The following is a 16,261-nucleotide window of genomic DNA, read 5'->3' on the forward strand; positions in this document are numbered from 1 at the left end:
GTGCAGGTTGGATAAAACGCCCTCTGGAGAGTGTTTGGGTTTTATCTAAGACCGCTACGAATAGTTCCATAACGTCATGTGAGCTACATAGAGGTAAAAAACAAAAGTGATCTATTTAACATTACAGTAATTTGACACGAGGTGAAATTGCATATACATACCGATGTGCATGTTATGTGTGGGGCAACTGATACATGTCTCGATGTATAGTGCTTGACGCTCAGATAACATGGTTACCATAGTCTGACATGCAGACGCCGAGCCGTCCAGTCCGGGTTTTATCCCCTCAATACCGTGAAGCACGGTAACAACAAGTACCATCTTTTAGCTGGCATGACCTGTCTCTCTCATTGCACACTCCCTATTGCCTAGAGCACGCGGATGGCCGTAATGGAACACATGCGCAAGGAAATAGATCCTACACACTATGGGTCATCAGTCTGGGGTTCGAACCCACGAACGTTCCCTGGTGCGGCTAAGGTAGACAACTCTGCTACCAACATTGTGTCGTACTGGATTGTTAAGCATCCTGTCGGCATAGCTTCGAATCCTGGATGTACCCGTTCGTATCACTGAAGCGTTAAATCAAGACTAAAGCGCCCATCATTGAAAAATTGTGAAAAATACTGTTATGCCAAAATGCAATCAAGGTTGTATTAAGAGTTATTTATCAATTGGAAACCCCAGACACACACTCTATAAAAGCATATGGTGCCCTACCGTCACAAAAGTCTTTGCAAGGTTGCATCCCCTTGAAGCCAGGTGTTTCCTCGCATCTAGGGAAGAGCAGGGCACAGTAGAAGTCGAGTCCGATGGAGGAGCAGTTATTCTGAAGACTTGGTCCCGCAAAAGAATCAAAGTTTACAACTGCAGTAGCCATGGTTCTATCTCCAAACAGATTTGGAAATATGGTCGTGTTATACCCCAAATCTGCACATTTGGTAAACGGTGCCATGTTTGTACAGACCGCTGAAAAACGACATATATTAACCAATATTAACCAGAAGGTCATAACAAGACATTAAGTGATGGAAGTGTTATATATTCATCACGATGCCATCTAAAGAGCCACGAGAACGTTTGTTTCAAGGCTATCAAATGCTTTGAATTCTAAGGTGAAAGTCCGGTTTCGAGATCATACAAACGGGAGTGCCCGGATTTTAACGGAACCCTCTCATTTGCATAACCTTTTCCACAATGACTGCAGTGTTTTGCCTACTGTCAAACACGAATTGAAAAAGTTATAAAAATGTCCACTGTCATTTTGAAAATAAGCTTCCGATATGAAACGCTTTTTTCACTAACAAAATACATAAGGGTTCGAACAGTGGGGTGGCCTTGTGGTTAATGTGTTCAACGTAGTGTAGCCTTGATGTTATACATGGTTATAGTGTGTGAAACCTATTGATGCTGCCCTCCGCGTGATATTGCTGGAATATTGCTTAAAGCGGCATAAAACTGCACTCACTCATTCAATATGGTACATAAAGTATTGTACAATCTGATGTGTAAACAGTTGTGTCTGCTGACTAGCAATTATTTTTCGATCGTAGAATTGAGATATCAGGGTTCGAGACCTTATATATACAGTATCATTATCTACACGTGGACTGTTTACCAGGATGGGCTGTCGTTGTTGTTGTGGTTGTCGACGTGGTTGTTGTCGATGTGGTTGTTGTTGTAAGTAGTTCAGGTGGAGGCTTGAGGCAGTTAGTGTCGCTGAACATCTCCCCTTCACAGTCAAACAGGGACACTGAGGTAGTACAGTCTCGCCGTATCGCTAGCAGGAAGAAAATATGTTGGAATAATATATAGTTCATGAAACAGCGACATATCTTTTTCTCCTGACCATAACTACTGGCCTTAGGTTTAAAATACTCCAACATGGATACGCTTTCCTAAACACTTATCTTTCATAACCAGTCTTAATCTACAAAATGAATACCCGTAGTTATCAGAAAGCCGTATGTATACTACCCCAAATAGTCAAGGACCAAACAAATATTGCATATGAAATTAATTAAAGAGTCATATCAAGGCAGGTAAACTGTAGTAATTTGAAATAATCGAGTGTGAATTCTTTGGGAAGTATAAAACATTTTAGACGATGCAACGCCATGACCCCAAAAGAATCCATAACGAGGCTATGGTTTAATGTCCGTAGTCTCGTTTTACGGAAGACTGTTAATACGACGAGAACGAGGCTTCCTTGTCAATTCGACAGTAATATACGCTTTACCAGTGGTGAAACACACACGGTAGAGAGGCGCTGTTGAAGACTAGCTGTCAAAGTGTTCGCATGTCACGTGTTAAGGGTTTTGGTGATAAATTCGCTGGAATATTGCTAAAGCGGCGTAAAACCATTCTCATGTAACTTAGTGTCACATAACAACTATATGCACGAGCCAACTATATAACCAAATTAACCTATGATCTTAGTTGGCAAAAGACTACTAATATCATTGAATAGATTTCTCACTGATTTATAACGTATTTGTATTACCTTGGCAGACATTTCTACACGGCTGCAGCATCTGCCCGTCATCTCCACATTTTGGAAATATTAAACCACAGATATAAAATTCAGTCAAGGGGGAGCACTCTGCATGGACTATACTCTTCGGAAATCCGGCGAAATACCGTTTGGCAACGTCTATTGTAGCTGATGTGAACACGTTGGGCAGGCGCGTCCGGTTAAATCCGATCTTGTTACATAACTCTTCTTCAAACACGATGCATTTATCTGGAACCAAAAAATGACAGGTATATATCATACCTGTAATCAGCTCCAGGTAGACTGTCACGTGTTCATTCATACATGAATGAATAAACACATTAACAAAACATAATTTAAAAAGTAAAAAAAACAAAAAAACTTCAATATTCTTGTAATAAATTGGGGCGATTGGGTCTAGAGGTAAAAGCGTTCACGCGAAGACCCGGGTTCATTCCCTACATGGGAACAATGTGTGAAGCCCATTTCTGGTGTCCCCCGCCGTGATATTGTTGGAATATTGCTAAAAGCGGCGTAATACACCCACAGCTTGTTACATCAGACATTTTGCATATTGGGAGTTGCTTGATTACGGAGGGTTGTTATATAAATCAAATGATATCAAATATATAATATATGATTTTATTTCCTATTTGTTGGAAAATGAAAGATCTGTGTCGCTGATCTGGGTCTTTGTCGCTGAAAAAGCGATCTTTCACTTTCTTTGTTCCAGATGATGACGTTCTTACCTGGTGTTGTTGTAGTTGGTACAGTAGTGGTCGTGGTAATAGTTGTAGTAGTAGTAGTTGTTGTTGTTGGGTGCAGCGATGCAGTTGTCGTACCTGTCATGGAAGTCACAGCCAAACATGGTAACGGACGACCCACAGGTGGCAGCAAGCTCTACCAACAAGACGGGAAAGTAAAGTCAGTTGTATAATGCACATCGGTCAGTGTGCGCATGTGTGTGTGCGCGTGTGTGTGCATATATGTACTAAAACATTGTGCATTTAGGAATCCTGTTTGTTTACTACAGGACACATATATTCTTCATACAGGTGTGATACTTATGTGCTCGTACGTTACACAGGTGTGGTACACATGTACCCGTAGGTTGCACAAATGTGGTGCAGATGTACCCGTAGGTTACACAAGTGTGGTACACATGTACCCGTAGGTTACACAAGTTGGTACACATGTACCCGTAGGTTACACAAGTTGGTACACATGTACCCGTAGGTTACACAAGTTGGTACACATGTACCCGTAGGTTACACAAGTGTTGGTACACATGTACCCGTAGTACCCGTGGTACACACATGTACCCGTAGGTTACACAAGTTGGTACAAATGTACCCGTAGGTTACACAAGTGTGGTACACATGTACCCGTAGGTTACACAAGTGTGGTACACATGTACCCGTAGGTTACACAAGTGTGGTACACATGTACCCGTAGGTTACACAAGTGTGGTACACGTGTACCCGTAGGTTACACAAGTTGGTACACGTGTACCCGCAGGTTACACAAGTGTGGTACACATGTACCCGTAGGTTACACAAATGAGGTACACATGTACCCGTAGGTTACACAAATGTGGTACACATGTACCCGTAGGTTACACAAGTGTAGTGTACAGATATCACTGGCACAACACTTTGGAATCTCCTTCCTACATGTGGCATGAGCCACATAATGCCCACAGCAGAGGTAGACCAAACTCACTCACTTGTCCATAATTGGAATACTACATTTACTGAACAAACGCAAGATTATCCTGTTGAAATGCCCTACTTACACATGAATACTGTCTAAAACTGTAGCACACAAGCTAATGTTTCCACAGAGTTTTATGTGGATGATATATTTGTCTTTCTCCTTTTTCATTCAGATATGATTATTTAACTGAGAGAAAATATTGATCGAACCAGCTAGAAAATACTGCTGTTGTTGAATGATTGTCAACCCCACGTTTTTCCCTCGACACTCTCCGTCACACCTGCGATTCACAAACATTGTCACAAGAGAGGCAACACTTTTCCTCCTTTGATAAAATTGTAATTGAATTTTAAGGAAACGATCAAACAACTCTTTATAAATGTTACATGTTATTAGTCAGTTCAAACTATTCGTATTTAAGATATTCAAATGTAATTTTGAAATTGATTGCAGTTTTAAACTGTAGCTAGAACTACATATGTATAACTGTATGTTGCATTCAACTTCAGAAATAATTAATTGGGTTAGCATTTAGACCTAGAAATACCATTTTTATTAAAAAATATATATCGTTAAGATAAAGAAAATCAAATGGAATCCAGAAAAATGCTTATTTTCAAATAATCTAGACTTGCACAATCATTCTAGAGTTCAGTGGGCTCCTAGTAAAATATATATATTCTCTGGAAGAAAAACTTTGGCATACAAGCCAACGACAGATTACAAAGTGTTTGTTTTCGTGATTTGTTGAATATGACACACTAGGTAATATAATAATGTCAACATAAACATTATATAAATACAAATATAATACAAATAAGTACAATGTATTTCTGTATGAATGTTCCATACCTTCACACACAGACTTGCAAGGATATAACGGTTTTCCATCCTCGCTGCACTCAGGGAAGTATAATCCACAGAGGTAGAAAGTCACAAGGTGGGAACAATTGGAGTTCACCATTGTTTCCGGAAGCATGTTGAAGCCGTCCACAGCATCCCCCATGGAACCATGAAGCATCACATTAGGAAGAAAAGTCCGGTTGTAGCCCACGTTTCTACAAGTGTCGGAAGTCAAAGCTGTACAAGAGTCTGAAAAAGTCGTGATGGAGTTATCATGAACACCCAGTACAAGCTTCATGAAGTTCATTATCTGGACGAAGGGAAGCAGGTTGGCCATTACACAACTTGAAGTCCTGAGATGAGTCGTTGAGAATGACATGGCGATCTTACAGATGACGTTAAATACCTCCGTCTTAGGGTTTGTCACTAATTTTAGAAATCCTGTTGCTGTTTTACCAAAGCTTTAACTGTCGTATATGACGTTCAAGGACAGGAGTGGTCCACATAGAGCATCGTGGCATTAATCATACCCCATTAGCAGAGAAGAGTCCAGTCACTTTGAAATTTAAACGTTTACTTTAGAAACCAAGACGACACAAATATGTGCATAAACTATTTACAAACATCAAAAGTGTATATAAATTCGGTCAGGTGGTAAATAGTTGTTGTCGGCCTTGTCCTTATAAATATTATATTTATATTGATGCAGAGTAAACACTCCTGTCTGCAGCGAGAACGCGTCTTCCGGCCGCGAACAATAGGCGCACCGTGTCGGCCATCAAATGGTAACCTTTGACCCTTTCTCGGGTAATATATGCAGTTTACGGAAGTCACTGTCTTATATGGCAATATTGATCATGGTTCATTGGACATGAGCTATTTTCACGTCCATGCGGTTCTATACAGTGTGTTTTCAGCCCCGTCGCGCCTTAAATTCCAGACTAGATGATACGCTGTATTTAAAAGTTTTAACAAGGGCGTTTTACATGTTGAGCTAAATTCCTATAATCATATATATTACACCTATAACATCACTCGTACGGACCATGTAGGTTATTAATTCCTTGACATTACTTCAGCTTCACATAATGTTTTAGTATGAAGGAAAGTGTGTTGTGTAACCACGAAGAACTCATATTGTCTAATGGTGAAGTAAAGCATGACTATCGACTCTCAGGATTATCATTCTCCAAACCAGACTTGTACATTGTTTTGCAAAACATATATTTTACTGTAAGACAAATAGTAGTATCTACCAGACATAATTAATATCTGATTTCCTTTTCTTGGAAGAAGGTACACTCATATTTCACTTGGACAGATGACATTCTCGTTGTTTAACTTTCCAAGGTACAAGGAACAATGATGGTCTTTTAAGTGAACGGCATACTTTTGAAATGAACAAACATGTTACAAATTGTTCAGATATGTTCTTATTAATGTCAAACAGACATTCGTTCATCACATACATATTTTGGATTTACAGAGTTTTAAATTTGAGCAAGTGTTTTACTACAGATTATTTTCGAAAACGTAGACAATAAAGCACTAACTTTCAGAAATATACTCTTGCGTTACGGACTTGGCTCGTTATTGTCTTTTCTCTTGAAGTTGTAAAAATAATTATTTAACACTGATTTTGATAATTAGTCTGTATGCAAGAAGCAAAAACATTTCAAGTGTAAGAAAACATGCTAGCTATCAATTCTTTGAGCTTGTATGCTAATGTTCCTAGCATTATTACAAACTATACTGCAACTTCACATTCTAACGTCCTGTCCAACAATGTGCATGAGGTTTATAAAATAATGATGAAGGTTTCAGTATTTGTTCAATTTCAAGCAAATCTGTTCATGCTGAAAAAATGGAAAAGGAATGCAATTATGTCTTAATTTACAAAAGAAATACCTGCTTGAAAAACAGCAACAATAACGACATCAATAATAACAAAAACTTCAGTTATCATCAAATTGTTATTAATTATCAACAAATTGCTTCTTTCCTTGAGCACCTGAAGAAGAACCACGAGCCCATTTAGCTGACTATAAATCATTGTGAGATGTTATATAGCGTTACAACTTACCAGGTCGAGTGGTGGTGACAGGTGCTACCGTCGTTGTGAGCGAGGACGGTGGTGACAGACATGGATTAGTGGTGTTGTAGAAGCTGCAGTTAATGCGAAGGGTGTTTTCCTCGATGCAATTTCGGTTGACAGCTGAAACAAGAGGCATCAGGTGTAAATCGGAAATTGAGTAAATAGATATTCAAAAGTATAAAAAACCACCATTATACCACTAAACTGATCATTGATATTACTCGACCGTCTAGTATAGCGGACAGACGTATAGACGGACATACTGTTCGCGATAACCACTAACGCCCCCAATAATAATAATAATAATAATAATTAGAAAAAATAACAATAGTGAAAAATAATAATAACAAAACAAACAACAACAACAAACAATACAAACTGAAAAAAAAGAACAACCCGTTTTTGAAAACAGGGGTATATGAATACACAATAAACTTTACGGAACTATGTTATTTTTTACTGATACCGATTATCACAGAGAACGACATAATACTTAATGTTTAGGTTAATAGGGGTAACATAAAATCATTTCTATAAAATATATAACTAACAACGTATATATATATATATATATATATATATATGCAAAAGCGTCACTCCAGAACAACAATAACAGGTATTTGCCCTTTTTTTTAACATGTAAAATAAGGCATTTCCTCCGACTGCAGATCCTTTTTTAACAACACAATATAAATGTGAGATATCATGGAATATCCTGTACAGATGGCACACTGAGTTACCCAATGACTATAGATAGTATTGATATACATAACCATTATATGTGATATTGAATTCATTAAGGAGGGTCCAGATGGGGGTAGCGTAAACGTACGATGAGTCAGTTTTGTATCTTAAAAGATGTCGACAAAAAACCTATTTAGCACACATGGATACTTTACACGTTAATGTAATCGTGCTGAAATATATATGAAGACCGTGTATAGCTAGATCTACAGACATAACAAAGTAGTCAGGTGTTTGTTAAACACTAACTGATGCAATGAAACGAAAGTAGAACCGTTTGTCTTCATGGTTCCATGACGATTCGCATTCCCACATAGATGATTTCGCATTTTCAGAGCTTTCTCCACTATTAGCGTGTTTTGTTTTCACCGACAAGCCGAAATAATGACTACGAACAACTAACCAAATTTAACTGACAACTAACTTGTGATCTCCCCCATCGGGCCCCTCATTACTGAAAGTGACATGTGACATTTGATAATCTTTCGTCATTTGAGATGAGGTGTCATAAAATGAGATAGCGTCTGGTAAGGTGTTACTAACACGAGATAGCTCCAGTTCACTACGTGTAATAACATGTAGTAACATGTAATAACGTGTAGTAACATGCAATAGCGTGCGGTAGCGTGTAATAACATGTGCTGACGTGTAATAACCTGTAATAACGTGTAGTAACATGCAATAGCGTGCGGTAACGTGTAATAACATGTGCTGACGTGTAATAACGTGTAGTAACGTGTAATAACGTGTAGTAACATGCAATAGCGTGCGGTAACGTGTAATAACGTGCTGACGTGTAATAACGTGTAGTGACGTGTAATAACGTGTAGTAACATGCAATAGCGTGCGGTAACGTGTAATAACATGTGCTGACGTGTAATAACGTTTAGTAACGTGTAATAACGTGTAGTAACGAGTAATAGCGTGTGGTAACGTGTAATAACGTGTAATAACGTGTACTAATAGGTTATAACGTGCAGTAACGTAAGATGACGGCGATATCGTGGCTACTCACCCTCACACACTTCGACACAAGGGTAGATAAATTGATGGTAAATGTTGCACTCAGGGAAGAAAAGTCCACAGAAGTAAAACAGAGTGAGAGGGGAGCATTCAGACTGCAGGGTGTTGTTGACGATCTGGTAGAAATGTGAGATGGCCTGGTCTTCTGTAGGGCTCCCCCACATGTTGGGCAAGTAGGTGACGTTGTAACCGACGCTGCGGCACAGTTCGAAGGCAAGAGGGGAACATTGCGCTGGAACAGATGCAGATGACGTTTTAGTCCGGAAACGGAAAAAAGGGCTTCTGACAGATGGCCAGACATCCGTCCGCATTATGAAATGTCCGGATTAAACAATACAAAATTTGAATAGAAAGTATATTAGGTGTGTGGAAGATGGACTTTCCAGAATGACGAGATTTCTCTTTTACCAAACGTGAGTTGAAATTAACTGTTTAAATTTTGTACTTTTGTAAAATCTGTATATTTTTAAAAATCAATAAAATGTGTTGAAACTTACGTGGAGGTAACGGCACCGTAGTAGTAGTACTCTTTAATGTCGTCGTCGTTTGTGTTGTAACGGACGAAGCTACGGAGAAATATACGACTCTCGTCATATGTCATGAAAGAAGAGATGCACTATCAATAATAGTTATGCCTGTAATCAGAAATACTGATAGGCACCGTCAAACACAAACAGACACACAGAGACACACACAAAGAAACATAAATATATAAAAGAAAAAGAATAATTACCCCCTAAGAAAAGAAAGAAAAGAAAAAGAATAAATGAAAATAAATAAAGAAAAAACAAGAAGAAAAAAACTCCCAAAACTCAAACAAAACAAAAACAACAAACACCCACACACAAACAGACACACACACACACAACATCTCTCTCCTTCATCAAGGGGTTGGGGGTGGAGGGTAGCCTAGTGGTCCAAGCGTTCGCTCGTCACGCCGAAGTCCCGGGTTCGATTCCCAACATGGGTACAATGTGTGAAGCTCATTTCTGGTGTCCCCGCCCTGATATAGCTGGAATATTGTTAAAAGCGGCGTAAAACCAAACTCACTCACTCACTCCTTCATCCAGGGAACAAGTATACTCACATGGATATGCTGTTGTGGAAAGAGTTGATGTTGATGGTGCCACTGATGATGTTGATGGTGATGTCGTTGATGTTGATACTGATGACGATGTTGTTTCTGATGTTGATGAAGCTGATGGAAACAACAAAATACCGACTAACGAAATGATTGAAATAAAGCTTGGAGGCATTCCTTTCATCTTGGAATGTGACATTTTGCGTAATGCACCCAATAGGTAATTAAGACATTGAAATTGTATTGAAAATCCCACGACCAAGGTTTACCTAGGACTTACATCCCAGGGACAGTAGAAATATTGGGAACTTCCGCACTGACAATAACCAGTGTAGTAGCCATTAAACATCTAAGGACGACTGTGACCATAGAATCACCGAGAACAGGAATAATCATTGTACTCTTGAGTACAATAACCATTGTACACCAGAACCACAGTAACCATTATACGCTTGAGAACAACAATAACCATTGTACTCCTGAGAATCACAGTGACCACTGTACATCTGAGAAATCTAGATATAGAAATTCATACAATTATACATTGTTAATATCAAATACTTCCAAATTAATAAACGCTGGCTTACCTGTCGTTGATGATAATGAAGAACTTGGAATGTGTTCTGCATAATGTAAAAAAAATATATTAATCAATTTTATATATTGCTTTGGTATAGTAAAATTGATTGTGAGAGCAAGATCTTACACTTTGGCATAAAGAAGCGTATACAATTCGCCCTGGCCTATCATAACCTCAATGCAAACCCCAACAGTTTTATATCACTCATGAATATTTTTTTTCAGAACTTGGAAATAAAAAAATACAAATAAACAAGAAAATGTGAAAGGAGCCTCACTAATTTACAGTTGAGGTGAGGTGAAGTGAGGTGAGGTGAGGTGAGGTGAGGTGAGGTGAAATTGGGTTTATTGTCGTGCTTGAGAATATCAGACACATTATACTGACTCCGAGCCGACCAGTCCTTGTTGTACCCATTAATGCCGAGCGCCAGGCAGGGACCAACAAGTACCATATTTTAACGTCTTTTGGTATGACGCGGTCGGGGATCGAACCCGCGACCTTCCGCTCTCCGGGCGGACGCTCTAACCACTACACACCGGAGGCGGTTTACAGTTACGGTAAATGTGATTCAGCGTTAACGGTTCTCACCAACAATTTCTATAGTTTTTGAATCTATCCCCAGGGAGCTGTCCTTGCTGGCTACGGAGTCCCTGAGCTGGTTCTCGATGAAGTACCCGTGCCGGTCGGTTACCCCCGGGCTAGGGGTAGGTACCTCTAAGTCCAGTAGCCCGGATGTGAAAAACAGAGTGAACGCTAACTGGCTAGTTTCCTCGCTGCAAATTAGATGTAGATTTGTAAACTGACTGACTGAGTATGGTTTTATGCCGCTTTTAGCAATATTCCAGCAACATCACGGCGGGGGACACCAGAAATGGGCTTCACACATTGTACCCATGTGGGTATTCGAACCCGGGTGTTCGGCGTGACGAGCCAACGTTTTAACCACTAGGCTACCCCACATCCCAGATTTGTAAGGGCGCCATCTATCATGTTTATAGAACTCGAATAAGATCTTCAAAACAAATATTGTATATTTGCCTATTCACATTCTATTTCATTAAACATGCTATTGGGTTATGCAATCGATAATAGTCAGCAGGTGTTTTAGTTTACTTATGAAGTGTTCACCAATACGGTCGACATGACATATAGCTATATGTGGTTCTACAGTGCTTACCCACCCATACCATGTTCCCCTTCAACATGGACAACCCAACTCAAACACCCGAGTCGACTTCTCTTTTCCCCTTTACCCACTGAGATACCATGTTCCCCTTCAACATGGACAACCCAACTCAAACACCCGAGTCGACTTCTCTTTACCCCTTTACCCACTGAGATACCATGTTCCCCTTCAACATGGATAACCCAGGGTAGGCAGGCAGGGTAATAACAAGTAACTTGTCATGGTCTCTTGGTATTGCATATATGAGGCCAGGAATCGAACTACCGACCGTCCGCTATCCGAACAGTTGCTTTACCCACGGGACCCATACGGAAATCCCGTGGTTTATCTATAGAGACTGCGATAGGCATATTTACTATACACATTGTGCATTCTATTTAGGAATGGAGAACAAACACTTTTAAATAAGAATGCCTGAGGAGCGTTCGAAAGTTCATGGAAATAGTTTGTTTGAATAAGCCGCACTCAGCAATATTCTAGCCTTATGGCGGCGGTCTGTAAATAACCGAGTGTGGACCAGACAATCCAGTAATCAACAGTATCAGCATCGATCTACACAAGTGGGATACGTTGACATGTGTCAACCAAGTCAGCGAGTCTGACCACCCTATCCCGTTAGTCACCTCCAATAAATAACCATTTTGTGACAATTACATGAATGATATATAAATTGACAACTAATATTATCCCAGGTAGGCCTACCTATAACTCCGGACATTAGAGCCTGTGTAAGATTCCTCTAAAGGCGTGTCTTCTACTATGATATCCATCTGAAATAAAATCAAACTGGCCATGATTCATTTCGTAGCATGCAGCTGAAACTCATCACATTGAGGTTTGGGTCGACAGTACACATTTTGTTGTCTGAGCGTGTCCGTGTCCCAAAGCTGCATTTGTCACTGAACAATCCAGTGATGAGGTGAGGTGAGGTGAAATTGGGTTTAACGTCGTACTTGAGAATATTTCCCTCATATGACGACGTGCATGCGTGTGTATGTGTATGTGCGGCTGCTTGTACTAGCCCAGACTGAAGCTAGTTTTATAGTGCTAGCCCACTGAGATACCATGCCGCAGTGAAGCATGAATACCCCACTCAGACACATTATACTGACTCCGAGCCGACCAGTCATTGTTGTACCCATTAATGCCGAGCGCCAGGCAGGGACCAACAAGTACCATATTTTAACGTCTTTTGGTATGACGCGATCGGGGATCGAACCCACGACCTTCCGCTCTCCGGGCGGACGCTCTAACCACTACGCCACGGAGGCGGTCAATCCAGTGATGAACAGTATGAGCATAGATCTATGCAATAGGGATACGATGACATCTGTCAACCAAGACAGCGAGACTGACCACCCGATCCCGTTCGTCGCCTCTTACGACAAGCATGGGATGCTCAAGACCAGTTCTAACACTGATCTTCCCGGGTCTCGAACCTACGAATCCTATCACGGGTAAGAGGTGCAACCAGGATGTGGCACCGAGAGCCACATGCGTAAATCGACAACAACATGGGTAAGATCATTTCCATAGATAAAGAAACATTGTATCCCAACTGACTGAACAATAGCACCATAAGAACTATATTTAGAACAGTTTCTCGGTGTGGAGATATTGCGTCAAAACAAACTGACCGAGAAACAATAGCTATCATGACAATAACATGATTCCCAAATCTATAACTATTGATGGTGTAAACACTAACTATACAAATGTTACACTTGTTACGCCAGATATATGCTTACCTCACTTGAAAAGTTTGTGTTTAACTCTTTCTCCGTACCCTTCCATTCTTGCTGTAACGTTAAACTGCCATCGTATGATATATGTGCTGAAAGCATAAATAATCACAAATAAAATCTTCGGAATAGTATCGAGCTCCTACGGGAAGAAATATATTTTGAAGTGTTTATTGACATAATATTCCGTCACAAACAGAAAATCCTCACCCTCCCTTCCAAAAATACTTTATGCTCAATTTCCTTCATCAATGCTCACTAAAGAAACTTAAAAACCTATTCATGTTCTTTACCTTGAAATCAGGTCTATTTACAAAGCAGCGAGGATTACATCGCAAAAAAACACGAAAGAAATGAGTAAAATATTAATGCATCATACTGCGTTAACCACGTTATACTAAACTCTCTGATACCTGGTACTGTAAATGAAAATGACAAACACAGACATCTTTCTTTCATTTGGAGTAGCTCTGACTGTATTGACAGAACACTTGAGGCGAAACATTTTAGTGATATTGTACCGAGCATATTTCAAGGTCTAGTTCCCCTTTAAAAATAGTCTCTACTACAAATATGTTGCATTAATACATGAGCCAGATGTTCATAGTAAATGATATATGCCCTTTACACGTCAAAATCAAATCTCAAATGTATTACTACCGCTCAGCACGCAGTAATTGTCTACAGTGCTGAGACACAACATTGTCTGGCCGCGATGAAGGTCAGTCTTCAAAGGTCAAACGCACAGTACCATTAGCCGTCGTGATTCACCTTTGAAATATCGTTAGCATGTTGTCTATCTGACTCCCCATGCAGGAAGTGAGGTGTTTCACACATAGGCGCGTTACACCCCCTCCAACCGACACATATGCTATTACTGTCGTTAATTGACGAACCCTTCCAAGCTCTTTAACCTCTGAGGGACATGATCGTGCTGGATAGTCGTGGAGTTACACACACAAACAATGGGCGATAACGTCATGAAATAGAAGACTGTCAATGATATACAAGTTAATCATACTTAAGGGTGGCGTGTGTATGTTGAGGGGGTGGGTATGCTCTGAATGTAGCTTTGGTATGGCTGGAGTAGACTCACGCTTAGTCTCCGAACATATCATTTTGATGACCTATAACATTAGAAAGTGGTCACATGTAACATATGTTATATTTGGGATTACACTTTTATAGTAAAGTACAGATTCTAGTACTTTAATCTGTACTTTACTAAGAAAGTGCAATTCCAAATATAAATTATGTTACACAAATAATTCCATCTAAATTGAAAAGGAGCCTCAGTGAGATGGTAGAATCAGAATCTGAAACTGAGGAAATCTAGACTTGCTTCATCTAGGGCTTAAGCATTGCAGAATGGGCTGGGCGGAAGGACATAATGTGGTTAAGGGACTGTGAGACAGACTATGGGTGGAGCTACGTCCTCTGTGTCATCATTTAAGTGGACGTCATTAATAATATCCATCTATTTTAAAATCCTAATACCAATTACCTTTCGTATAATCTCAGTGACAGTCTTACAATGACACCATACTTTACTCAGAGCCGAAGTTGGAGGTCTCAAACCATACTACTTGGAACTTGTTTGCATTTAGAAGTTGGTGTGATGAACAACGAGGAGAGTTCTATGGATATACAACTCAATGTACTCACCAGTAATCACACCCACTACAAAATCAGAAAGCTACTAGAGTCTGTTTGCGGTGAAAAAGTACAAATTAATTTCACTTTAAACAAAAAAGTAAATCAAATAAGGTAGAATTATGAGGATTCGCAATCTTAATTTCACTTTATTCGATTTACATTTTTGTTTAAGGTGCAATTCACCGGTACGTTTTCACTGCAAACAGACTATAGAAGCCATTCACATCAAGAGACTCCAACTGGCCATGAACAGACACCAAGGATATTACATGCCCACTGCCTACAACCAACTCATCACCAAGCAATCTTAATCCCATTATTCTCCTGTCTGTCACATCACTGGCTTCCTCCCAATAATCTCCCATAGCTTACTCTGTTTGTGTAACAATTACCTTCTTGTATAAACATCCTCCAACCATGTACATCAACCTCATTAATTGTGCAAACATCAATCACTTCCTGCTTAACTTTACTATGCATATATATACCTTGCCTCTAGTGTTGTACATCATTTGCTTGATAACGGTGTTAGTAGCTACACCGAAACGTCGCTCATAATATATTAAAGAAGTTGTGTATCCATAGAACTCTCCTCGTTGTTCATACTACTTGTATTTCTGCAATACCGACGAAATCCTACTCCCACCTCTCCCATATTTTTATTGAGTTCGTACAAACAAAATTATAATGTGTTTTTTTTGCAGCATGACTCTTTCTTTAATGTTCTAAATGAGAAAGTCATGACGTTACTGAATCATGTTATTACGTCACGATAAACATATGAATGACGTCATGCCGTCTTGTTAGATTATAGTGATATATTATACTTTGAGTATAGTTATATACGTTGAAAACTTTCAGATCCTGGAAGTCCCGCAAAGCTGTGAAGACAATCTTTATTTGAGAAGAAAGCAGAATATGTCTTACATTTGAAATACAAAACTGGCTAAAATTTATGGAAACATTAAAACTAAAAGCAAACTAGGATATATAAAAGTACATTATGGTGTTGCCGTACCTGGTGTTGTTAATGATGATGATGTGGACGGAGATGATGTAGTTGATGCTGATGAAGACGATGAATCTGGAAAGAGATTAAAA

The 16,261-nt window shown here is 39.5% G+C and overlaps 1 protein-coding gene across 1 annotated transcript in view; it reads right to left on the reverse strand.

The window, feature by feature from the left end:
- LOC124270705 overlaps window positions 1-16,261 on the reverse strand; it is a 54,953-nt gene that overhangs the window by 17,958 nt on the left and 20,734 nt on the right. Inside the window, exons 3-17 of the mRNA XM_046705738.1 lie at window positions 16,179-16,244; window positions 13,511-13,596; window positions 12,465-12,532; window positions 11,165-11,349; window positions 10,584-10,619; window positions 10,003-10,113; window positions 9,413-9,481; window positions 8,908-9,147; window positions 7,137-7,268; window positions 5,063-5,302; window positions 3,244-3,394; window positions 3,036-3,043; window positions 2,504-2,743; window positions 1,619-1,780; window positions 721-969 (exon numbers count right to left, since the gene is read on the reverse strand). Coding sequence (XP_046561694.1) covers window positions 721-969; window positions 1,619-1,780; window positions 2,504-2,743; window positions 3,036-3,043; window positions 3,244-3,394; window positions 5,063-5,302; window positions 7,137-7,268; window positions 8,908-9,147; window positions 9,413-9,481; window positions 10,003-10,113; window positions 10,584-10,619; window positions 11,165-11,349; window positions 12,465-12,532; window positions 13,511-13,596; window positions 16,179-16,244 — 2,043 coding nt within the window. The remainder of the gene's footprint in view (window positions 1-720; window positions 970-1,618; window positions 1,781-2,503; window positions 2,744-3,035; window positions 3,044-3,243; window positions 3,395-5,062; window positions 5,303-7,136; window positions 7,269-8,907; window positions 9,148-9,412; window positions 9,482-10,002; window positions 10,114-10,583; window positions 10,620-11,164; window positions 11,350-12,464; window positions 12,533-13,510; window positions 13,597-16,178; window positions 16,245-16,261) is intronic.

Source organism: Haliotis rubra, unplaced genomic scaffold (genome assembly GCF_003918875.1).
Source record: "Haliotis rubra isolate DU_JTF1 unplaced genomic scaffold, ASM391887v1 Scf154, whole genome shotgun sequence".
NCBI lineage: Eukaryota > Metazoa > Mollusca > Gastropoda > Lepetellida > Haliotidae > Haliotis > Haliotis rubra.